The sequence below is a fragment of the Carya illinoinensis genome, chromosome 8, assembly GCF_018687715.1.
Source record: "Carya illinoinensis cultivar Pawnee chromosome 8, C.illinoinensisPawnee_v1, whole genome shotgun sequence".
Taxonomy (NCBI): Eukaryota; Viridiplantae; Streptophyta; class Magnoliopsida; order Fagales; family Juglandaceae; genus Carya; species Carya illinoinensis.
In genome coordinates this window covers 14,146,493-14,171,082 of record NC_056759.1, presented here as the reverse complement: position 1 = coordinate 14,171,082, position 24,590 = coordinate 14,146,493, and the positions used below count along the sequence as shown (strand labels likewise).

Genomic DNA, 24,590 nt, shown 5'->3' with positions numbered 1-24,590 from the left:
ATAAAATACCTGAAACTTCTAATTTGAGTACATCTAGAAATATTTATTCTATTAAATTTCAAAAATTTTTATATAGGTTAAAGCAATCCTGACACATGTGGTATAAATTAGGGGTAGCAATATGTTACACGACTCGTTAACCTAACACGAACATGATACGATAATAGTAGGTTAGTGCTTAGTCTTAACGGGTTCGGGTCAAAACGGATTGACCTGTTAAGATACGATTGCTTAATGTGTTGATAACGGATTAACCCGTTTTGATCAGTTATGACACGTTAAGAAAGTTTAAGTTATAATTATACCCTCCTATCTAAATGTAAAATTGTTAGAATTTTAATTTTGATATTTTGATTGTTTGGATTATAATTTTGGACTTGTAATTAGTTTAATAATTTTTATAGATATTGTAATTTTAATATTTATATAAAATTATACTAAATTTAATTAGGTCAAACGAGTTAATTTTGAACCTATTCAACCCATTATATAAACAATTTGAAACGCTATTTTGCAATATTTACTAATTGGTTAAAACGGCTTAACATGACATGACATGTTATATTAATGAATTGTGTTAGGATTTGAAATTTTGACATGATAAGTTTAACGGGTTGGGTTAAGGTTGACCTATGTAGTATAATATACATGCTTTGACACGACACGAATAAGATCCATTAACACGATTTGACACTCCTAGTATAAACGTTTTAGCGAATATCTATTGAAAGAAGGATTTGAGAATAATTCAATATGTCCATGTGTTTTTATTAAAAACTCAAACTCTAAATTTGTTATTATTGCGGTTTATGTTGATAATCTAAATCTTGTTGGAACTCCTGAAGAGATCAGAAGAATCGCTACATATTTAAAGAATGAATTTGAAATAAAAGATCTTAGCAAAACGAAGTTTTATCTCACCTACAGTTTGAGCATTTGTAAAATAGAATTCTCATTCTTTAGTCAAAGTATACAGATAAAGTCTTAAAGCACTTTTACATGGACAAAACTCATCTCCTGAGTACTCTAATGGTTGTTCTATCATTTGATATGCAGAATGATCCATTTCATTCTTGTGAAGACGATAAAGAAATTCTTGGTCTTGAAATACCTTATCTCAGTGCAATTGGAGCCCTGATGTATCTTAGAAATTGCACTTAGCCTGATATTACATTTTCAATTAATTTACTTGTAAGAGATAGTTCTGCACCAATTCGAAATATTGGAATGACATTAAACATGTCATTCGATACCTCCGAGGTACGGTTGATATGATATTATTTTATCAACATGGATTAAGTCTACAATTAGTTGGATATGCAGATGCATGTTATCTTTCAAATCAACACAGAGGTAAATCTCAAACTGGATATGTATTTACTTATAGAAATTCTGCTATATCATAGAGATCTGTCAACCAAACACTATCTGTTACCTCTTCAAATCACTCAGAGATCATTGCAATTCATGAGACAAGTTGAGAATGTATTTGGATAAGATCAGTGATTTAACATATTCAAGAAAAGTATGGTCTTTTAGTTATTAATGATAGTTCAACAATTTTATACGAAAATAATACTGTTTGTATTACTCAAATTAGAGGAGGATATATCAAATGTGATAGAACCAAACATATTTTACCTAAATTCTTTTATACCTATGAACTTTAGGAGAAATGTGACATTAATGTCAAACAGATACGGTCAAGTGATAATCTGGCAGATTTATTCATTAAAGTATTACCAACTGCAACATTTAAGAAGATTGTGCAGAACATTAGAATGTGAAAACTTGAAGACCTATTCTTAGGCACTTTTCAGGTGGAGTAAATATCTTGAAAACTTGTGCTGATTGTACTCTTTTTCATTTGCTAAGGTTTTATCCCACCGGATTTTTCTTTACAAGGTTTTAATGAGACAATCTCAAAACACTTGGTAGTACATATGAATATTGTACTCTTTTTATTTCGCCATTAGTTTTTTCCACTAGTTTTTTCCTTAGCAAGATTTTAACGATGCATATTTTTTATGTATAGTCATCCAAAGGGGGAGTGTTATAAACTTATTTGTATGACCATCTTTAACCATCAATTAAAACCAATTTTTAGCTATCAATTAAGACTATTGAGCCATCAATTAAGACCTATTTTTAGCCATCAATTAAGACTTAAGTTATACTTAAACTCCTTTGTACTTATATATATATATATATGGGTATCATTTAATTGTATATGATTAAGTTTTGCATTGAATAATAACTCTCTCTTGCAATATCTTTTTTCTTTTGTAATATCATTTCTTTTTTAGTTTCATAACAATACTTAAAATATTAAAAAATTTGATAATATTCTAAATTTAGTGGTAGTTTAAAAAATATTTAAAAAAATAAAAAAATATTTAAATAAAAATATAAACTAATATATTATATATTGTAAAAATCTTTAAATAAAATAAAAAAGAGAGTAAATTTTGATGATATATACGGAGAAAATATAGTGTTGTTGGAAAATGATTGGATTGAAAATGAAAACAAGTTTTGATTGTTTGGTTGAAAATTGAATTTTACTTTACATGTTTGGACACAAAACTTTTCTGTAGATCTCCGATCAAACGGTGAGGATGGAGCAGACATAGTGTCCTGACAAGGAAGGAAGTACGATCAACGAACACTATCACTTCCATGTTCTCCTATCTCTATCACTCCCTAGCCGCACTTGGCGAGGACTACCAAAACTGCCCACGCATTCTTTATCTTCCTTTCAACTTCTCTTTGGGTCGAATTTTAGCTTCTGCCACTCGGAGGTTCTGATGATGTAAGTATCACTGCCATTCCTTGGTTGTGCTTGAATGTTTATTCTTGGTCTTTGGCTTCTGGGTATCAATTTTCATTTGATTTGAAGTATTTGTTCTGCGCTTTAGCTTTTTTGGGCAAATTTCAACTGGGTATAATATAATTTATGTGTTTGTGAGCTTCTGATGGACTTGTTAATTGTTACTGATTGGATTGTCAATGGTTCTATGTATGACCAGGGAACAGCCTTTAGGCGTTCTCAGTGGGTTGCCTTTTTTTTTTTTCCCTCCTATATTATTCCTTTCAAAATTTAATTGTCATATCTTGTGAAGTCATTTCAGTCATTCAAATTCCATTGATTATGCGTTAAGTTTTTGAGGTATGATTTTAGTTCCATCGTGCGTGCGTACAATTCTAGTTTTCTTCTCTTTGGTTGAAGCTTTGCTGTGATGGTTCATTTAAATTCTCATGCATTTAATTTTAGTAGTCTTGGTTTGGATTTTTTTTCTCTGTATGTTTTTTTCTAGACTCGAGATTTGATGATGGCACTGTTCGTGGCCAACTTAAAATTGGTTTCTCATCAGTTTCTGGGTTGTTTAGAACATTGGATTAGTTCTTTGCATTTTATGTTAAGTTTAAAATGACTACTTTGAGTGTTATGGTAGCAGATAATCGAGTCTACAATTTTTGAATTATAATTTTTTATCATGGAAACAATTCTGTGATAATTGGTTGATCCTATACGTCCAACTTGTGCTTCACTTTAGCTATATGCGAAGTTTACTTCTGTTACTACCTGTAATTGTTCTCCAACATCACTGATTAAGTATGGTCCTGCAGCTAAGTCATTCAAATCATACATGATTTCTTCAGTCTGTTTCTTTCTATATCCTAACATTGTGGAAATTGGCCACTATATTAATTTTTTTACTTTGATCCATGTATTTGATAAGCTAACTTCTTTCTAGTTTGAACAGAACAATGTTTGAGATCTAGGGGGATAATCTCCTTGTCGCTTGCAGACGATCTTATCCTGCCTTTTGGTTTGGGATTATATGCTTTTTGGACAATCAATGGCAACTCTTCCACCATCACTTGCAATAAGCCCCTGCTGTCTAACTTGTGGAGCCAGTCGATCTTCGAAATCGTCCCCTGCCTATCATTACATATATAGAAACCAAATCAGATATGGCATTGAAAACACATATTTGGAAACAAAGCTAATATGTGGAGAAGTTGCTGAGAATGTTGCTAGAACTTCTTGCCGGCATCTTAATTCGAAAGTTTCTGCTACATCACGAGTTTTTATCGAGGAAATGGAACAGAGAGTCACAACAATACCAGAAGCTGAAGATATGTTAAAGTCATTAACTTATTTATTTTGGACAGAAATTGGTGGTCAGGTGAAAGTTTCTGTTAGAAAGAAAAATGTCAAACATGCTGTGTATATTGAAGTTTCATCATTGCAACTACATGGCAGTGATGATAGACTGTTTTTGAGTTGGGGTATATACAGAGATGATTCATCATGTTTCATGCATCTGGATGCTCAGAGTTCGATGCTAGATGGGAGAGCCACAACCAGGGAAACCCCATTCATACAAAACACCGAGGGAAGGTTTGTGCTTGAGTTGGAGTTTGAACCAAAACAAATTCCCTTCTATCTCTCATTTCTGTTAAAATCATCATTAGGTTCTGATCCAAGTGGCTCAGAAATTAGAAGTCATAGGAAGACAAACTTTTGTGTGCCGGTTGGTTTTGGCAGCGGTTATCCAGCTCCTTTGGGTCTCACCTTTTCACCTGATGGTTCCATGAACTTTGCAATATTTTCAAGAAATGCAGAGAGTGTGGTATTATGCTTGTATGATGATATGACCACAGATGAACCCACTTTAGAGCTTGATCTAGATCCATACACCAATCGATCAGGTGATGTCTGGCATGCCTCACTCGAGAGTGCATGGACCTTTGTGAGCTATGGTTATCGATGCAAAGGGCCTCTTACTCAGAGAAATAAAGATAATGCTGATGCTGGGGAAATCCTTCTAGATCCATATGCTAAGATCATTGGTAATTCAATTCCTAGTAATCGTGGATCTGGTTATCTTGGACGATTATGCAAGGAACCTGCTTTTGACTGGGGAGATGATGTGCATCCTAACTTACCGATGGAAAAACTAGCGGTTTATCGTTTAAATGTGAGACATTTTACTGAGCACAGGTCTAGTCAGCTACCTAAAGATGTGGCAGGGACCTTTTCTGGTCTGACTGAGAAGCTGCAGCATTTTAAAGATCTCAGCATGAATGCTGTTTTATTGGAGCCAATTTTCTCATTCCATGAACAAAATGGACCATATTTTCCTTGTCATTTCTTCTCACCAACAAACCAATATGGACCTTCTGGGGGCTCTATATCTGCTATCAATTCAACGAAGGAGATGGTGAAAAAATTGCACGCCAATGGAATAGAGGTTTTACTGGAAGTTGCTTTCACTCATACTGCTGTGGGAGGAGCACTACAGGGTATTGATGATTTATCATATTATTATGCTAATGGGGTTGGGGATTCAAAAGCAACCAATTCTTTAAATTGCAACTACCCCATTGTGCTACAATTGATTTTGGATGGTCTTCGCTATTGGGTGACTGAGTTTCATGTTGATGGATTTTGTTTTATAAATGCTTCATCTCTAATGAAGGGGTTTCATGGAGAGCAATTGTCTCGCCCTCCTTTGGTTGAAGCAATAGCTTTTGACCCTTTTCTCTCTAAAGTCAAGATCATTGCTGATTGCTGGGATCCCCATGACATGCTACCAAAGGAAACTCGTTTTCCACATTGGAAAAAATGGGCAGAAATCAATACAAAGTTTTGTAATGATGTGAGAAATTTTTGGAGGGGCGAGGGTCTTCTGAGTAGCCTGGCAACACGGCTTTGTGGGAGTGGGGACACCTTTTCAGACGGCCGAGGCCCAGCATTCTCTTTTAATTTTACTGCTAGAAGTTTTGGACTCACTCTTGTGGACCTGGTCAGCTTCAGTAATACTGATGCATTAGCTTCACACTTAAGTTGGAACTGTGGGGAAGAAGGGCCTACGGACAACACCACCATCCTTGAAATGCGACTTAAACAAATTCGTAATTTTCTATTTGTCTTATATATTTCATTGGGTGTCCCCATATTGAACATGGGAGACGAGTGTGGCCAATCTTCTGGTGGTTCCCCTGCATATGCTGACAGACAACCTTTCGATTGGAATGCTCTAAGAACAGGTTTTGGTATTCAAACTACGCAATTCATCTCATTTTTGAATTCACTCAGAATGAGGCGAAGTGACCTACTTCAGAAAGGGAGCTTCTTGAAAGAAGAAAATATTGATTGGCATGGAAATGACCAATCTCCACCTAGATGGGAAGATCCATCCTGCAAATTTCTGTCTGTGACATTGAAGGCTGACAAAGTGGAGTGCCCCTTGAACTCTGAATCTTCACATCTAAGGGGGGATTTATTTATTGCTTTCAATGCAGCTGATCATTCAGAGGGTGTTATTCTACCCAAGCCTCCAGAAGGGATGTCATGGTGGCGTTTAGTTGACACAGCTCTTCCATTCCCAGGGTATTTCTCAATCAATGGCGAGCCCGTTCCTGAGCAGATGGAGGGACTAGCTGCTTATGAGATGAAGTCTCACAGTTCTGCTCTATTTGAAGCTTGCAGCCCAAGTACCCAAACCACTCCCTCTTTGAATATGTAAAGTTGAGCCCCGTTGTTTGTACAATAACATGATAATAAAGCTCAAGTGCTGTAGATACGAGTGCCCTTTAGTAAGCAATGGCTGCCGAAAACCTGTGTAAATTCATCAATATATTCAATAAGATTGTTGTTTTATTCTTAGCAACGGATGTCACCATAATTTCGTTTTCACGTTCGCTTGCATGTTCAAAACCATAGATAAAATCTCTGTTTATAAACTGACTCAAGTGATTATACCCAGAAAGCATGGAAGGGACTTGGGGTATGGTGCTCTCATTAGTGAACACGCTTCCAAAACCTTAAAATTAGGTGGAAAACAAAAAAATTCTATTCAATGTAGCAGTACTCGAGTTCATTGCTTTATATCAGGAAAATATCTTATTATAATACATATAACACGGCTGCGTACTTCAAAATTCTAAAAAGCTGGAATTGGCTGTTTCTCCATTATAAATGTAAAATTTGCACTTGCAATATTTCTTATAGATAAAGAGCTTGTAGTCTCTTTTTTCTTAGGTGCTTGAGGTTTGAATGTTGAACTGCTTGAGCTGTTCTTAAGTACACAACCTCTTCCATTCCGCTCCCCAAGAAACATGGGGACCATGAAAAGGGGAATAAACTAAAGATGCATGATATGTTTTTTTTTAAAAGATTTTAATAGATATGTACACAGCTTTATGCTTGGCAAGAGCATCCTGCGATGAGTTTTGTTTTACATTCTCTCCCGCAAGATACACCAAATAAGCATAAAAGGTCTTCCAACGTACAGAAGCACGATATCTGTTTTTCTAGATGGAATTTACATGGCATATGATTGAACAGAAAACTACATAATAATTGGATGCTGGACTCTAGTGCATCTTTCAAACATCAATGCCCCTACTTGTAGCATTAAGGATACAAAACATACAAGTCTATCAGGCATTTTTGCAACATGCTTTGCTTAATGCCACCATTAAAACTTGCATTCAATAATCAATTCAGCTGCAGCACCCATTGCATCTATGCCTCCAAGTCCCAGCAGCGCCAGAGCCAATTCTTCCTCATTCCACTGCCTTAATCCCTTGCTCAGACTCTTTAACACATCTACATTGATCTCCAGCACCCACATTGGTGTACAAGCCACCATTAAACTTACAAACCCTGATACATATGCCTGCCAAGTTGCACAATCACAACCAAGAGATATTTTCCCATCTAGTGCACTTGCAAGAAATTCTAAGTGGCATCCAAGTATCTTTGGCCGTCGTCTCGATGCTGGCAACGTTGAGTCTACTCCCCAAGCAAATGTTCCACAAAGGACTGCAAAATATGCAAGTGCATAACCTCCTAGCATCGCAACCATACCTCCAGATTCTCCACCTTCCTGGCCTAGCCCATGGACTGAGAGAAACCAAGAAGGTAGGGTTTCCTTGATCAAAGATTGAACCAAACTCGATCCACCTGATATCCAAACTAGTGAAGCCCCAAGTGAAGCCGCAAGCTTGACACGCGTCATTGCAGCAGCAAGAGAAACCTTCTCATATCTCATCCCATACTTGGTTTTCTTCAATTTCTCTACCTTATCTTTAGGTGACCCTCCACTTGCGATTTCCCTAACACAAAGCATTAGAAGAGAGACGATTTCTTCTGTCATGAACATAACATCTCTGAAAGACCGATGCACTCTTAAGTAAAGAATTCCAGGAGCAACTGGAGAGATTCCGCCAGAGAAGTGAGAACCAAAGCCATGACCAAGGAGGGCACCGACCCCACCATTGCTGCAAATGTGGGAGGAACTTAGCCCAAGAGTGGATGTGAAGCAGCTCTTAAGGAGCTGGACGACAGCATCACTGCTATGGTGGAAAACAGTACCGGAAGCTGTAAACACAAGGAAGTCACTCCAACGCTTTACCTTCTGGGCCCACAATGAGGATATGATGGGCATGCATGGCCAGGGACAACCAGCACCAAGGGAATTCAAAGCCGGGCCAACCATGGTGAGTAAACGTTCAGTTACTCTATCAAGTTTATAAGTTATCGTGAGGCTTATTAGGGCAGCCAAGGGCAAAGGAAGTGAAGCCGGAGAACTACCACCTGCAAACAAAACAGTAGAGCTCTAATGTCAAGAGATTGATTTGAGGATCCCAAGATTTCTAGTCAAACGTTTCTATATTGCATGTAAGCTCAGAAAAATCCTGTTTCCTGCATCATCAACCTGAGAAGATCATTGTCCATCAATAATTATTGGTTTCTACCTATATTACAATAATCTATTGATCTTCAACGAACTGTTTGCCATATAAATAAATAAAAAACCACATAATACATGGTATATTATTAGGTTCAGATCCAAGTGCCAACTTTGATGAAAGTAACCAGGGGTAAAATACTTGAACTTCACAATGGAAGCAGCGTGCATGGAGATTTTCTTAGCCATGCATTTGACCAACAAGAATGATAATCCAGATAAATAGAAACAAGGAAATACCAATGGCAAGGCTAGGGACATGAACACCAGTGGCAGCTAAAATTTTCTTAATCTGTTGTTCCATAATGGATAAATTTGCAGCAGGGCTTGGCCAATCAGTTCCATTCATGAAAGCTGGCTTCCATATGCCTCGTGTTACTTCAGCTGAAAAGTAGCTTGCAATGGTAGCCAAAGTTGCCGGAAGAAAATCAGCAAGATCTTTGAGTCCTGATATTCAAGGAAGCCGATCAACAATCTAACAAAAGAATATAACTTTTGTCCAATATTGCAAAGAAAGAGGCAAAATTAGGCAGGCAAGGATTTGGTCCTTCCCAAACTTTGTTTCAAAATTCTTTTGTTTTTTTTTTCTTGGGTGGGGGGTGGTGGGGGCTTTTATTGGTAAAGTCATTGAAGACAAGAGTAGGCAGTCAATGGTTTAGAGATTCAGGTCCACTGTTTTGCCTGTAAATTTAATTTATGATTTTCGTTATTGCAACAGATAAACTTTAACCAATCAAGAAAATACTTCCCCCCATCCCTCCCAAGCCCTTGAGAAATTCTTTTTATGGCTCGTCATGTATTGCACGCATCTGCATGGATGCCTGCTTTTATGTTTTGAAGCATTTAAAGATTCTAAGAGAATGGGGAATAACCTGTGGCAAGTTCACGAGGAGAGAGCCTTCCATGTGCACAGGCTGTAAGAGCAGCATCAAGCACAAATGGAGTTGCCTCAAGGATATCCCATGCAGGCACTTCGAGTCTAATAGAGGCATCTTGAGCTCCAGATGCCGATGAGTTACTGCTTCCTGATGTTGTAGGAGTCAAAGGCTGACCACCTCTATTCATTTTTCTGAACATCATATTCAGGAGTGCATCAACAATCTGATGAACAGTGGTCCCAGGTACAAGACCAGATAGGGTGGAAGCAATACATTCTTGATGCTGCCGGTACCAGAGTTTTAATTTTGGAAAGGAATCCATGAATATAGGCTCTAGAGAAAATTTTATTAATTTAGACAGTCTTTTGGATCTCATCCGGTCCCTGGGTAATTTTCCAAAAGATGCTAATCGTAAGTTCCGAACCAATAAGAGGTACTCAGGACTCAGTTGGGATCCCACTGGTGGTGCATCTCCCATCACGTGCTCAAGGGGTGGATGATCAAACCTCCATAGCTTCAGAAGAAGAGTAAATGCATTGCAGAACACTGCGTGACAGGATAGTTCCTCCCCTGTTGTAAGGGTCCATGACACATTCGGTATACAAGACCCAAAAACCTCACAGATGGGTAACAATGCACCTACAAGCAATGGAACCTAGCAATGAATGGTAAACAACATCAGTTCATAGAGAACATGAAGGGATTGGATTATTCATTTCTTTGTATGGTCCACATATGTCATCCTGTCCTGTTTAGATAAAGCTTCTATAAATCTATTCACTTGTGTGCGCAAATGCAGGGGCAGATGAAGGAATTTTGCCTTGCGGGGGTAAGAAGGCAATAGGACAAACAGATGGATATCCATTTTTTGATGAATAAACAGATGGATATCCACTTTTTGGTGCACATCTTTCTAAACTAGTTGTACCAGTCTAATTTGTTGGCAAAGAACTAGAACCATAATTCTCTATCAACAACTAGATGAATTTATGACTAAAACTATCATTAAAATGATATAACAAAAGAATTGAGATGCATAAATACGATATTTTTTTTGTTGGTTCTTTTGTTAATATTTTTTCAATTTGTTTTTTGGGGGGAGGGGTTCAGCCACTCCAAAGGCATATCTAGCTCCACACCTGCATGTATGTAACTATAAAGTAAGGAAGCAGAGTTTGGTTGTCCCTGGATGTGTTTGGCGAACAATTATCAAGAAATGTAGTAAGTAATCTTTTCTCTCTGCTACCATTTTTACCACCAGTAACATGAAGAATATGGTTCTCCTAATTGATAAACATTCCTCATCTTCATATACATATCCAGGTTACTAGGCAATTTTAAACTGCAACCTACCAAGCCATGTAAGGAGAAAATCTGAACACAATCCACAGTTGATATTCCAACAAGAAGGACATTCAGAAATGGAGCACAGTCAATCAAATGGCTATCATTTCCAGAGTAATCTGCAGGGACTGAAGGAGATAGCAACCCCGTAATAAAAAGAATGGTGTGCTCCTGCAAATGAATAAAATCATAACAAACTAATATAAATGGAGATTCTCCAAGGGGAGGGGAGAGGGACAATCTTCTGAAGCAATGAATTATAAAGCACAAATGTAGTCTGCCTTGCACGAAACTAGAAGTAAGCCAAAATGACCTTACAAAATTACCTGTACATTCCAACCACGAACCAGAGACGCCCCACATAGAATGGTAGCAGCAGATATCTTCTCATCCTTAGAACCACTGAGTGCAATCTCGTATATTTTCTCAATTTCTGCTAAGCTTGCATCAAATCCATGAGCTTAAATTCAGTTGCCTTACAAACTGGGTAAATTTACACAAAAAAAGAGCATCTAATATACATGGCTTCAAAAAAAAAAAAAAAAAAAAAAAAAAGAAAGGTTTAACTGAAGATCAGGTTTAGTTAGGACTTATAACTAGTTAGCAGCTACCACCTTCAAACATACATATGGGTGTATATATGTGAACTCCTAAGAAACGCATGCATATGAATAGACCAGTGTGTTTTCACTAGTTATGGTACATAGATATTCTTTTATGGGAAGCATCATAACCAGTCTTTTTCTTTTTTTTTTTTTTTTTTTTTTTTTTTTTTTTTTTTTTATTTATTAATTAAGTGGGAGAAATGTCACACCCAGCATATCAAAGCCTTAGTCAAACCAAAGTTCAATCAGCTAATTGTGAAAGTGAATAACGTGTGTGTGTGGCTCTAAATGAAATAAAGTGCGGAAGGCAATTCTTTGACTCATTGTGTATGCTTAAGTTCTGCTGTGATCATAAAGAAATCTCTCTAGGAGAGGCACGGTTGGGACTGGGATAGTGGGTTTTAACCATCATATCATCTCTTTTCTAGTGACAATAAATTTTTAAAGGCCGAAAGAATAAATGCTACCACTTGAGCTCGGTTCCCACCCTCCCCCACAGGGGAACTTTCAAAAGCGAACAAATGTTGGTATGAGAGAGAGAGGGGATTGGAATTATACCTAGAAGCTGGAGTGGCAACCAAAGCATTGATCAATGGTGGAGTTAGAGGGGACCCCTTCATCAGAGATGACCAACCAGGCAGTTGACCAGGAACATTCCGAGGAACTTGGTTGCAGCGTGCATTGACATAGCCTGGCCAGAAATATGCTGACGTGTCCAGTAAATTTCTTGCAATACAAGCCTCAACAATTAGATGTCGCAAGTTTCCAGCTGCAAGAAAAAACAGAATTTAAGAAGACATCACGAATCCAGTCCAACCAAGGTGATGCAAACAGCATAGTCCACCTATCTTTTTGTTTCTAAAGAAAACTCCAGGAAGAATGTAGAAATAAACAATCAGGTTGATTTGCACTAAAACAAATGCGAAGGCCCACCCGGGTATATTTATCAATGTACATCTATATTCTTCTTTCCAAACTGAAAGCCATCAAAAAATCAAATACCAATGCAAAAACGTATTGATCACTTACAACAGTTCATGGGCATGTCATTTACACTCATAGATTCATAGTATCCATTACCAACTGGAAGGCCTGAAACAAACATTATTGCTTTGGCAGCAGCCTGATTGGCTACTGAACTAACAGCCTGAGGGGGAGTCAACAAGCCCTCATGATCGCCCAATAACTGCAAGCTAGTAATTAAATCCTTTCGACGCTTTCCAAGAACCTGTTTTTGTTTCCTTTGATTGGTAGGGCTGTGCTCGGTTTCATCAATCAGTTCACACTCCTCTTCCTCAATAATATTAGCAACAGCAAGTATCGTAATAGACAATAACAGGCACAAGCATGTATCAAGGCGAGGAACAGGACCCTCACTTGGATCTCTCTCCTAAAAAGAATAAAGATGAAGCAGATCAATGTAAATATATAGAAAACAAAAGTTATAGAGACAATAAGGGAATCTTTACAACGATGCTTCTTAAGTGCCAACTGCATTCTAGTCTCAGACTCAATCGTATGAACCAATCAAATACTAAAATTTGTGGAAATGGCCACAATTGATGTATTTCAACACTTGAAATTTGTATTGGACACAGCAAAACACGAAAATCTGGACAAGGATCCAAAATATGTGTCTTCATGAATTATAAGACTTAAAAAATTTTAAACATGCATGAATGTCGGGTGGCATGGAATACGTGTGTAACAGCCCATATTGAGTGAGTATAGGTGACAAATGGGATCCTGCATTGCTTGGGAGGGAGATGTTATTGTTCTTTAGAATGATTTTGAGGGGCTCTAATCGTACCAATGACTAGTCTTTTTGACTAAGACGTGGCTTTGGACAATTTTGGGTCATTAGCAATGCTTGAATCTACCTTTAACACAAAAAACTAGTCAATAGTACATTAAAGCCTGTTGCAATCATTACAAAGAGCAAGAACTTCTACCTCCCAAGCAACACGGGATCCCATTCACAACCGATACTCATTCAAAATGGATATTACAAGTTGGATAACAACTTTATCAGAAATATTCAAAATCTCAACTTCTATAAGGCGGATAACAACTTTGTCAAATGTTCAGCATGCCTAGTTATCACAGGAGAAAAGTATCAACAGACCAAAGCTTAAATTACTGTCACATGAAACTGTTTCACAATCAGCTTTATCAATTCTCAACATTACCTATCACAAAAAAGAAAAAAGATCCCTCAACATTTTCCTCTGCTTATGATAAATAAAGCAGGTATTCCGTTTTAGCTTTAATTCCTATTAAAATCGCTAGTCATAGAAAATATTTTAGACCTTTAAGAATATATAGATTTCGGACCAACCAAGTCATGATTCCTCCCAAGGAATCATAGTCAAAACCTAAATAGTAATACCTTGAGAAAGTTTAGCTAGAACAATAGCTTGGAGTTGAACAACTGTGGTTTCCTTTTCCCCCCAAAGCCATGCAACATATGTTCCAGTAAAAGAGACGAGAAAAAGACTTGGAAAGCAAAAGCCTCCCATCTCATCTCATCTCATCTCAACCCCTCTTATCTCGATATCCAAATACCACAAATACTTTTTAATTTCAAATTTTCAACTTTTTCATCTAATCATTACAACTTTCCCAAACTTTCAAACAAAGTACAAAAAACAATTCAACTTTTTCAAATCCCAAAACAAAAATAATATTAAAAAAATAACATTCTAATAATATCTTAACTTTATAATATTTTTATTCAACATTTTTCTCTCATTTTCCAAAACCTTAGAAAACATCTCAATTCAAATAATTTCACTACTATTCATAAACCATTTCACTATCATTCACAGATCATCTCATCTCACTATCTAAATGAGGCCTTAGAGAGTATTACTCCAACCACCCCACTCCCAAAGATGTGAAAAAAAGGCTTGATTAGTTTGTATATCTCTTAAGAATTTTTTTCCCAACAAAAAATAACAAATGAGGTTACATAAGTCCATACCCTTTGTACTAGTCGTAGAGCTGCAATCCATAAGCCTAAAAATGTATTGTGCCATGTGGTACCATTAACTGCCTGCAGAGTCTTTACTAAACCTGTAACAGTAATTATGGTTTAATAAGACTGCATAGAAGAATTATAATCTCATCCCCTCTAGATGAATCGAGGACATAAGCATTAGGATACAAGGATTGACTCCTACCAGTAAGAACTTCAACAGAACTATTTGCTGTCACGTTGGATCCATCCAGAGAGTCTTCCAGATACAGATCGATAGGAAGCCAAAGTGCAGACCAACCAATTCCCTGAGATTGAGATGTCAGAGATCCAGAAGCAACGACAGCATGAAACTCTCGCCCCGACATTGTTTTGCATTCTCGAGACATAACTTGACGTGCATCAGATGTCAACTGCAGAAGGGTCTGTGCAGTTACATGTTTTAAATCCCTCAAGACTGCTGATTTTGCTGCAAGCAGTTGCAGTCGCAGAATGAAACCTCCCCAATGTGATGGCCTACAAAGGGGAAACTGCTTACATTTCAAGTAACTTCTTTTTTCTGACAAGTAATGCAAATTTTATTAAGAGTGCAAAGAAGTGAAACCCAAGTCCACAGGAAGTATACAAAAGATACATCCAACTACAGAGACAAAGAAAAACAACAAAGTTCCTCAAAAGTCAATTATTGCTTTTAATTTTGACACTGTCCTCTCACGGCCTTCAAAAGTTCAGGCATTGCATTTTTGCCAAATGCACCATATTAAGCACAACAAGCATATTACCTCAAAAGTGCCAACATGCCAATAACTCTACCATCCTCTGAGACATAACAGACTCAACCTCAAAAGTGTTCAATATTACCTCCCATGAGCTCCAAGCCAATTAACAATGTAACAGAAGATGATCAATATTCACCCCATTTAGTTTGTACATACATCATCACTCTCATACCGAAATATGCCTCTTATGGAAATTATCCAACACTTAAATCTTGCCTAGGGCAGCCATTCAAACAAAGAAAGCTACCATTGAAGACACCTTATTTCTCCAAATGCATTCCCAGGAAAATGAATAGCCCACTAGAGGGATGAGTGCTTTGAAAAGGGAATTTACCACGAAGTTTCAACTCTAGGATATCTAGCATATGATAATCTCTGCCTCTTACCTACCTAAAAGAACATAACCAGTTTAAAAAAAGAAGAGAACAACTCCATCTCCCAACCATGAGCTGATCTAATAGAATAACATTTCATTGGGGCATATTATTTGAAAGCTGCCAGTGTTCTGAAACCAAAACCTCCTTCCTAAGGGATAAGTGAAACAACTCCATGTAGATTGTCTGCAAGGGCTAGTGCCCGCACCAAATATCCTACCAAAATCTTATTTCAGACCAATTACCCACCACAAATCTTTTTTTGATTTGATAAATAAAAATATTTTATATATCAAAAGGAGTAACTAAGTACACTAAACGTATACAAGAAAACACCTAGCCCATAATAAAGCGCCCCTAATGACTCAAAAAAGCCCGTGAAAAACAACCCAAAATACACTAATCCCAAAACTACCCAAAATACCCAAAAAATTACACTGAACCTCAACCCCTTGTTTCCTGTATAACTAATACTCAAGCCAAACCCCAACCCCAACCCCTTGTGTTTCCTGTCTTCACATTGCCCTTCCTTTAGACTTCCCTCTAACTGAGCTACCTCCCTTAGTGTCGTAGTTAATTGCGCAATAAAGACGCTGTAACTCCCTATTTTTCTTGAAACTTTTGGTTTCAAGTCCATGGCTTGCCTCTATCGCGGTGATTAGTTCATTGAACTGGTCTTCGCATCCTCCATGTGAAATCCCCACAAAAGGCAGAATCTTGTTAACTTTAGGCAGAATCCAATCCGCTATCGGAGGAAAAGAGACCAGGGGAGCAACATTATCCTCAAAAACATTAACCAATTGCATTCCCAATTCTGGACTTTCTTCCATGCAAGGCACCAACAAGTAGTCCCGTACCTCCTCATCAACTCCATTGTATCTTTCCATCCCACCCAACTCTAGAAAAATGAAAGAAATCCCCCAAACCTTCCTGATGTTTTCCCCACCCAGACCCCAAAAGGACCCCACTAACCTCATTAGAACACCAAACTCCCCCAAGTGCAACCATATTTGGCTTTCACTACCAACCGCCACAAGGCTTCCCTCTTAGTGGTGTACTACCAAAACTGTTTCCCCAAGAGAGATTTGTTGAGTAAAAAAAAATTCTAATAACTACTAACCAAAAGAAAATTACTAAGAACCAAGCAATTGGATAAGATTTGGGTGCAAATCTTAGACCACTTAACCAGGTGAAGGAGGCGTTCGGCTATGCCAACATGGATATGTGGTACACTTAACCAGCCCATCTTTTTCCAGAGATAAAGTTAAGCAGGTTGGTAGATTAGAGAGAGTAGTTTTAATCAAGGAGACCAGCGCATCTTTGGATAATTATAGCCTCTCTTCCCTGCATTTAAGTGGTGTTCCATCTTTTTTCAAAGCTCTGTCCCAAATAACTTTGCCTTGAACAGAGCCCCCAACATAAGACCTGGATAATTCATGGCTAAAGATGGCACTACAGCCAAGGATGTATGCCAAACCACCAATATTATACACTGCTCCAACGGGTACTGGCTCTAACGGTAAGTTTATTGCCAACCTTGAGACAACTTCAAAACATAGGAATAGACTACATAAATGAAGGATATATTCCTTGATTGCCTCACAAAAGATGAGTATCATCAGTTGGGGTGTAATCGGTTTGGTTCGGTTCGGTCCATAGGGGGTTTTTGGGACCGGACCGATTACCCCTATAGACCAGACCGGATTGTTAGCCATCGGTCTGGTCGGTCCAATTCGGTTCAAGCCAATGTGAATTGAGCCAAACATACAAAAATCTCAAAATCACTTCTAATGTGTATTTTTGGCCCAATTATACAAAAAAGCCCACAATTTATACATTTTTGAATATCAACTATTTAACTTTATTTGCACATTTTGTACTTGAAAATAGCCCAGAAAAATTGGAAAAATTATCAAAATTATCCATATCCATCCATGAGAATTAGCAATCATCATAAAGAAGTTTAAAACAAAAAATAGAGAAAATGAAATTGAAAAATGGTGATAGGTCAAATAAAAATTACATAATTAACTTATACAACTACATATAAAATAATATATACAAAAAATATTTTGAAAAACTATATATATACTTCGGTCGGCCAGGTCCAAAAAAACCACACCCCGGGACCAGACCGAAAACCGAAATTTTAAGTTTATATGGACCGAAACCGACCAACATGCTTATTGGTCCAGACCGAACCATTCGATCCAATCAGGTTTTCTGGTTCGGACCAGTAAACTTACACCCCTAATTATCAGCTAACAATAGATGTGACAAAATAAACTCTTATTCTCTCAGTAGGTCACCAAAAACCTGACAAGAACACCATATTCACTGCGTTTAATAGGATTCACTCAATGCCTCCACTACCACTAACAAAGAGTAGAGGGGGTGCCTCGTTTATGAAGACTGAAAAAAACACAGTAGATATAATATGCTATCCATTGTCACCAACTTTCTGCATCTCTTTAGTAAATAAAATAATGTAGTACTCTTATCCTATCACAAAATGTTATGCCATAAAATTTGCTTACATAGGTACTAGTTTTTAATGACATGACATCTCATGAAAGGATGGAAGTACAACGTGATCACACCCCAAGAGCATGTAATACTTACTCATTTTCATAGCACGCTTAGAATCTCAAATCTAAGTTTGCTATCAAGGCATTTGTCTACTAAAAGAACAGAGTTAAAAACTTTTTTTGATAAGTAATAGTGCCAACGAGACATAATTAAGAAGAGAGTTTAAAATTTATCATCCCTTGATGAAAACATTCCATAAGCTTGATATAATCATCACCAACACTGCCTTCAGCCTATTAACAAAAACTTTGGCGAAAGTCCTTAATCTTGGAATAAAAAAGTAACATTGAGGCTCCTCTCCAACTTGCCTTGAGCACGAAACTAATGGAAAACATTCAATAGGTTGTCTTTAACCTTGCAACCATAAGGGCACCATTAATAGCCTTCACCACCTCAAATACCTCAACCTCTTCAAAGCCTCACTCTAGCCACACAATCTTCTCTTCAACAATAGAATCAAATCTAAGATCATCCAACTTGGAGATCTCCAAAGAAACTGTTTAGAATACATAGAGTTTAAAATTGACATGGTCCCTAACTTATGTGTGTGATATGAAGACCTCAACCTATTAGCTTGGTCAGTGGGATGGACAAGATCATGTCGAAGGTGTTGGCAAATAGATTGAGCTTGGTGATGGATAAGCTAATAACCAAGCCCCAACATGCCTTTGTTAAAGGAAGGCAAATTCTTGACTCGGTAGTTATTGTGAACAAATGTTTGGATAGTAGACTTAAGTTGGGAGAGCCGGGAATTTTATGCAAACTAGATATGGAAAAGGCTTATGACTGGGTCAATTGGAGCTTTTTGCTCTACATGCTCAGGCATTGTGGCTTCGGTTCAAAACAGTTTTCATGGATTACTCATTGCATTTCAACAACTTGTTTCTCTATCTTGATGAATGGCACCCCCATGGGATTCCTTTAAAGTTCACAGGGCTTAAGACAAGGTGATTCTCTTTCTCCATTACTATTTGTTTTTGTAATGGAAGCCTTTAGCAAGATGATCTTAGGAGTTGTGGAGGGTAGTTTCCTTGGTGGATTTTCAGCGGCGGAGGCAAGTATATCTCATGTATTATTTTCCAACGACACTCTTTAACATTTTGTGGAGCCAAGAATGATCATAGTCTAGTTTTGAGGGCTTTTTTTCTTTGCTTTGAAGCTACTTCATGATTGAAGATGAACTTGACCAAATCAGAAGTAGTTCCAATGGGAGATATTACTAATATGGACAGCTTGGCCTCTATCTTGGGATGTAAGATATCTCATTTGCTGATGAAATATCTTGGCCTCCCCTTGGGTGCACCATTCAAACTAAAATCAATTTGGGATGATGTTAGGAGTGTAACTGGTTCGATTTTGGATATTTTTTAGAACTGAACCAGTATTCACCAGTTTTGAAAATTTAAGAACCGATACCAAACCAATTCACCATTGAAACCGGAACTTCCGATTTTTCCAGTTATGGTCCGGTCCGATCTAGTTTTTCCGGTTTTACGGATAAACAAAATCATAATCCAACAAAACTTTAACAAGTGATTGACCCATATCCCTCATTTTATGTTATATTAATTTTATGTTATAAAATTAAAATTTCTATGTTATATCAAAATTCAAATGTTATATTAAAAATTATAAGATTAATTTATGTTATGTCATAATCAAATGTTATATTAAGATTTATAAGATTAATTTTATGTTATAAGATTTTAAAATTTCACGTTATATTAATTAGCAATTTAACATATAATATATCTAATATAATATAATATAAAACATTATATATAATATAAAAAATATAATGTTTGATTATGACATAACATAAATATAAAAAATATATATTTATATATATTAGAGATATAATATAAAAAAATATTTATATATAAAATAAAAATGAAATATAATATATTCACATGTATTGGTCTAGTTCAGTTCGAACCGGTGTTCTAAAATTCAAAACCGGAACCGGACCAATTTTCCACCGGTTTTGCTAAGTAAGAACTGGTATCAGACTGGTTCACCCGTTTCCTGATCTTTTTTTTATAGCTCTAGATGATATATTAGAGAAAATGGAGAAGTACTCTATCGAACTTGCCGACTTATATTTTGTCATTACTCCCTCTTTTCTAACACGATGGCCCAACACATGGAGAAACTTCAACAAAATATCGGCCCCGGGGGGCCCCCCGCGCGCGCAGGGGGGTGGGGTGAATGACGAGTTTAAGTTTCACTTGCTAAAATGAGCCACAATATGCTCCCCTAACAAGATTGAATCTAATGGGCCACAGTATACTTCTCCATATTAGAAGGAGGTTTGGGTATCAACTATCAAGACTTTACAGGTTTTTAATAAGGTTATGTTGGGCAAATGGTTGTGGAGAAACCACTAAGAACGGGGACCTGTGGAGAAATATCATAAACTAGTGGGGAGGTTGGTAGTCAAATGAGATAAGTAGGCCATATGGGGTGGGGCTTTGAAAGCACATAAGAAGAGGATGGGATTCCTCAATGGAATGTCACTTTTTTTAGAAATGCACATGATTGGGAAGTCGATACAGTATTGGAGTTTTATGATCTCATATATTCCACTCGCATAAGGGAAGTTGATGACAAGATTTTCTAGCGTCACTCCAAGAAAGGGAAGTTCCTTGTCATCTCTTTCTATCAAGCCATGCACACACATGCAACCAACCCATTCCCATGGAAAAGCATTTGGAAGACAAGGGCACCCTTAAAGGTGCTCTTCTTTTGTATGGACAGCTTCATTGGGGAAGATACTCACACTCGACAACCTAAGGAAACGTTGATTCATTGTCATGGAGTGGTGTTGTATGTGCAAAAAGAGTGGGGAGTCAGTTGATCATTTATTACTTCATTGTAAGATTGCCACGACATTATGGAACAACTTCTTCACTTGAGTGGGACTAACTTGGGTGATGCCAAGAAGGGTGATCGATCTCTTAGTTTCTTGGAAAGCCTTCAGGGTAACTCTCGTATTGCAGCAATATGGAAGATGGTCCCAATATGCTTATGGTGGTGCATTTGGAGGGAAAGGAATAACAAAACCTTCGAAGATTGAGAGCGATCAATGGAAGAGCTTAGAAAATTGTTTTACAATAGTTTAATTCATTGGTTGGTTATAATTGATTTCCATCTCCAACATGTTTATTTCTTGTATCCCTAAACTAGCACGCTAAGGCGATGCTCTTGTATATGTCCCGTATGCTTGGGCCCAACTCGCTAGAAACCTCAATCCTTCTCGATAGCTCATGCTTAGAATCCTCCCCAAAATGTAGAATCATGTTTGATGAAAGAATCCCCTATTCAACTCCACTTTTCTGCTTAGCATGTTAAGTTTTAATGCCACACTCCCTTGTGTATTCCCCTTGGCTTGGAGGGTTTTCTCTAGGGACTTTCAAAGCTCCCTAGTTAGACTAACTTTCCCCCCAATAGCCAACAATTCCCAATTCACCCTCACCGACAGCTGAAGGCCTTCTCAACTAATAGCTCAGTTGAAGATGCCTCCAAACGTAGAACTCTAGTTTGAAACACCTCAATCCCGTTTATGTTGAATTGGGTGGTTCAAAGAGCTCGAGCAAGGGCAATAACAATGGCAAGCCTCTCATACTTTGATAAGAAGAGAGCTCCATCGTCTGAGGTGCTCAAACCTGTATCTGCTTTTGTACATGAAGTGGAAGCCATGTCAGATCCTCCACTGAAAGATCCTGGGTTTGGGCTTGGGCCAAATGGCCAAGCATTCCCCTTATTGGTCTGCTAATGGACCACTAGCCACCCATTTCCTTTACTCACAAGGCCCAAATCAAGATCCATGCTTTCCAAGTCCGATGCCTTCTCTTTGATATGGAGTTGGGATACATGAAATTTAGGCCAGCCCATACCTGAATCCATCTACTCAATGCACTAATCCACTTCTTGTTTTAAATTTGCAACTTCTTCCTCTGTTGGCTTCTTGCAAAGTGGTCCTGCGCCAGCTAGATTTTGGGCCTCATCTAAGCCTACCCAACCACTCCATTACAAGGATTAACGACCACTTTCTTCCCCAGCACCACTAACACTACTACATGCAATGGTTTACCCACCATCATACATATCGTCACCTTCTCATTCAAGTCACTAATATTTCTCTGCCATATGACTCCATCTTGCTGCTTCCGGAGAGACCCCTAGGCAAATCAAGTCTGGAAACATGTCACCACTCATCGAAGCTCATCAGATAGCCTTTCCATCCCTAACCATTGCAATTCACCGGAATATTAATGAAGCCTCTTCATCCACCTCTGCCCTACTCCATCAACACCAAGAACCTACCATAGCGGTTGTAACAACATTTAGTGATAAAGATAGTGTTGCCAACCCTAGATGATTTATAGACCCCTTCAATTCTCATGGCTGGACCAGAGCTACCACCATCTCCAAGAAACTCTCCACAGTGATTTTTCCAAGTGAGACAGCACAGACCTTAACTCTAATTCTTTCCACTATGTGCAATATAGAGACTCCTTCCTCTGCCCAAAACTCAAAATAACTTGGCTCCAATGCTCAGACAGCTAAAAATACCCATTCTCAGATTACCAGATTTTCCCGTCAAAAAAGCAGAACAAAATTACTGCAAAAAATTGTACTAGTCCATCGAAGACCAGAGAGAGAGCAATGTGACATTCAAGTTTGAAAATGATTTCTCTCAAGTACCTTCTGTTCACTGGACTTCTGAATTTTAACTGGATACTTTTTGCTTAATTTAGTCACATTACTGCACCGATGTGAGATATTGACGTAGCTTGAAATGACAATTCACTCAATAAACTGCTTGCCTTTTACTTATCTCCCACAAACACAACACATTACCATTAACATACAGAATTGAAAAAGGAATTCAATAATGAATATAATATCTTACATGTTTCGACGTGCCAAGAAAAGAATCCGTGAAGTCACTTTATTCTGCAAAAACTCTGCAATCATCTCAATAGCCATTGCAGTATTTACTTTCTGCAGCCCTTCATTCTGCTCTATTATCATCTCACTAAAGCTATTATGACCGTCTATTTCCATATCTTGAGGTCTGGTAGGCCATCTAGACTTCTTTTCCGGGGTAAGTTCCAGCAATCCTTCGTCATCTAAAGATGCGTCAAGTAACTGCCATACAATTGAAAACACAAATTCAACAAGAATCACCCCAGGTTCACCCACTTGAAGGCCATAGATCTGGGATAGATGAAGAACGTCATCAATGGATTTCATGATCCTGTAATTTCATCCAAAATGTGATTTAGTAATTTAATCTATGGGAAAAACACTACCATAAAAAACATGCAAAAAAACCACTTAAGAGCATTGGCAATGGATTCTTCATCTTCATTTTTATTTTTAAATTTGAAGAATATGCCCTTAAAATCATCTACATTGGCTTATTCATATGTAAAATTTTAAATTACTTGCTACAGTTATTATTCAAATATAAAGACCACCTTTTCATTCTTCAAACTATATTTTATTATTTTCTCTCTCTCCTCCCAACTCTATCTTCTCTCTTTTTCTCTCTTTTCTTTTTTCTCCTCTCTCTTTATTATTTTATTATTATTTGATCAAAAAATACATAATTCAATGTAGGAATTTTTCTTCATATTCAAAATCAATCTTCAAAACATGTAATTTTACATATGAAGATAAAGAATCCATTGCCAATGCTCTAACAGCAAAAACTACCATAAAAACATGCAAAAAGAAAATTGATAAAGGGTGTGAAGTCCTAGAGCTCCTGACGTTACTCAATTGTTTGTTGCAGATGACATCCTATTATTTTGTCAAGCTACTCTCCCTCAAAATGAAAACTTGGAGCAGTTTTTACATGTTTATGGGTTGGCTTCGGGAGAGCAGATTAACATGAATAAATCCAAACTTCTGATTAGTCCAAACACTGGAGCAGAGGAAATTGATGCAATTATGGCCATATGGGACGTGCATTCTCTCCAACATCATGATCAGTATTTGGGTCTTCCTTCTTCGGTTGGACATTCTAAATGTAATACTTTTAAGGAGTTAAAATATAGGGTTTGACAAAAGTTAAAGGTTGGAAGGAACAATTGCTTTCACAAGCCGGTAAAGTAGTATTGATCAATGCGGTTGTGCCAGCATTGCCAACCTACACCATGAGCTGTTTTTTGTTACCCAAATCCTTTTGTATGGAGTTGGAAGGATTATTTGCAAAATTCTGGGGGGGACAATGCCGGACTGAACGGAAGATGCATTGGATTAGTT

At 37.4% G+C, this 24,590-nt stretch overlaps 2 protein-coding genes across 4 annotated transcripts in view; one reads left to right on the top strand and one right to left on the bottom strand.

Annotated features, from left to right (window-relative positions):
* The first annotated feature begins 2,595 nt into the window (after positions 1–2,595).
* On the top strand, positions 2,596–6,679 carry LOC122318793 (isoamylase 2, chloroplastic). 2 transcript variants are annotated; one of them, XM_043136419.1, is made up of 2 exons: positions 2,596–2,812; positions 3,768–6,679. In XM_043136419.1, the coding sequence occupies exon 2, from the start codon at positions 3,846–3,848 to the stop codon at positions 6,537–6,539; it is 2,694 nt and encodes an 897-aa protein (XP_042992353.1). In that variant the 5' UTR covers positions 2,596–2,812; positions 3,768–3,845; the 3' UTR covers positions 6,540–6,679. The 2 variants fall into 2 exon arrangements, with proteins under 2 accessions (XP_042992353.1, XP_042992354.1); XM_043136420.1 differs by having other exon boundaries at positions 3,759–6,679.
* Positions 6,680–7,087: 408 nt separating this feature from the next.
* LOC122318792 (mediator of RNA polymerase II transcription subunit 33B) overlaps positions 7,088–24,590 on the bottom strand; it is a 30,198-nt gene continuing 12,695 nt past the window's right edge. The window contains exons 3-12 of one of the 2 annotated variants that reach the window (XM_043136417.1): positions 23,230–23,577; positions 14,778–15,088; positions 14,579–14,670; positions 12,625–12,985; positions 12,154–12,364; positions 11,317–11,431; positions 11,000–11,161; positions 9,641–10,301; positions 9,009–9,215; positions 7,088–8,614 (exon numbers count right to left, since the gene is read on the bottom strand). In XM_043136417.1, the coding sequence (XP_042992351.1) occupies positions 7,494–8,614; positions 9,009–9,215; positions 9,641–10,301; positions 11,000–11,161; positions 11,317–11,431; positions 12,154–12,364; positions 12,625–12,985; positions 14,579–14,670; positions 14,778–15,088; positions 23,230–23,577 (3,589 nt within the window). In that variant the 3' untranslated portion in view covers positions 7,088–7,493. The remainder of the gene's footprint in view (positions 8,615–9,008; positions 9,216–9,640; positions 10,302–10,999; positions 11,162–11,316; positions 11,432–12,153; positions 12,365–12,624; positions 12,986–14,578; positions 14,671–14,777; positions 15,089–23,229; positions 23,578–24,590) is intronic. The other variant, XM_043136418.1, reaches the window with a different exon arrangement.

Excerpts from the sequence above, each read along its gene's own strand:
- LOC122318793 (XM_043136419.1), top strand. The coding sequence starts at position 3,846 with ATGCTTTTTGGACAATCAATGGCAACTCTTCCACCATCACTTGCAATA.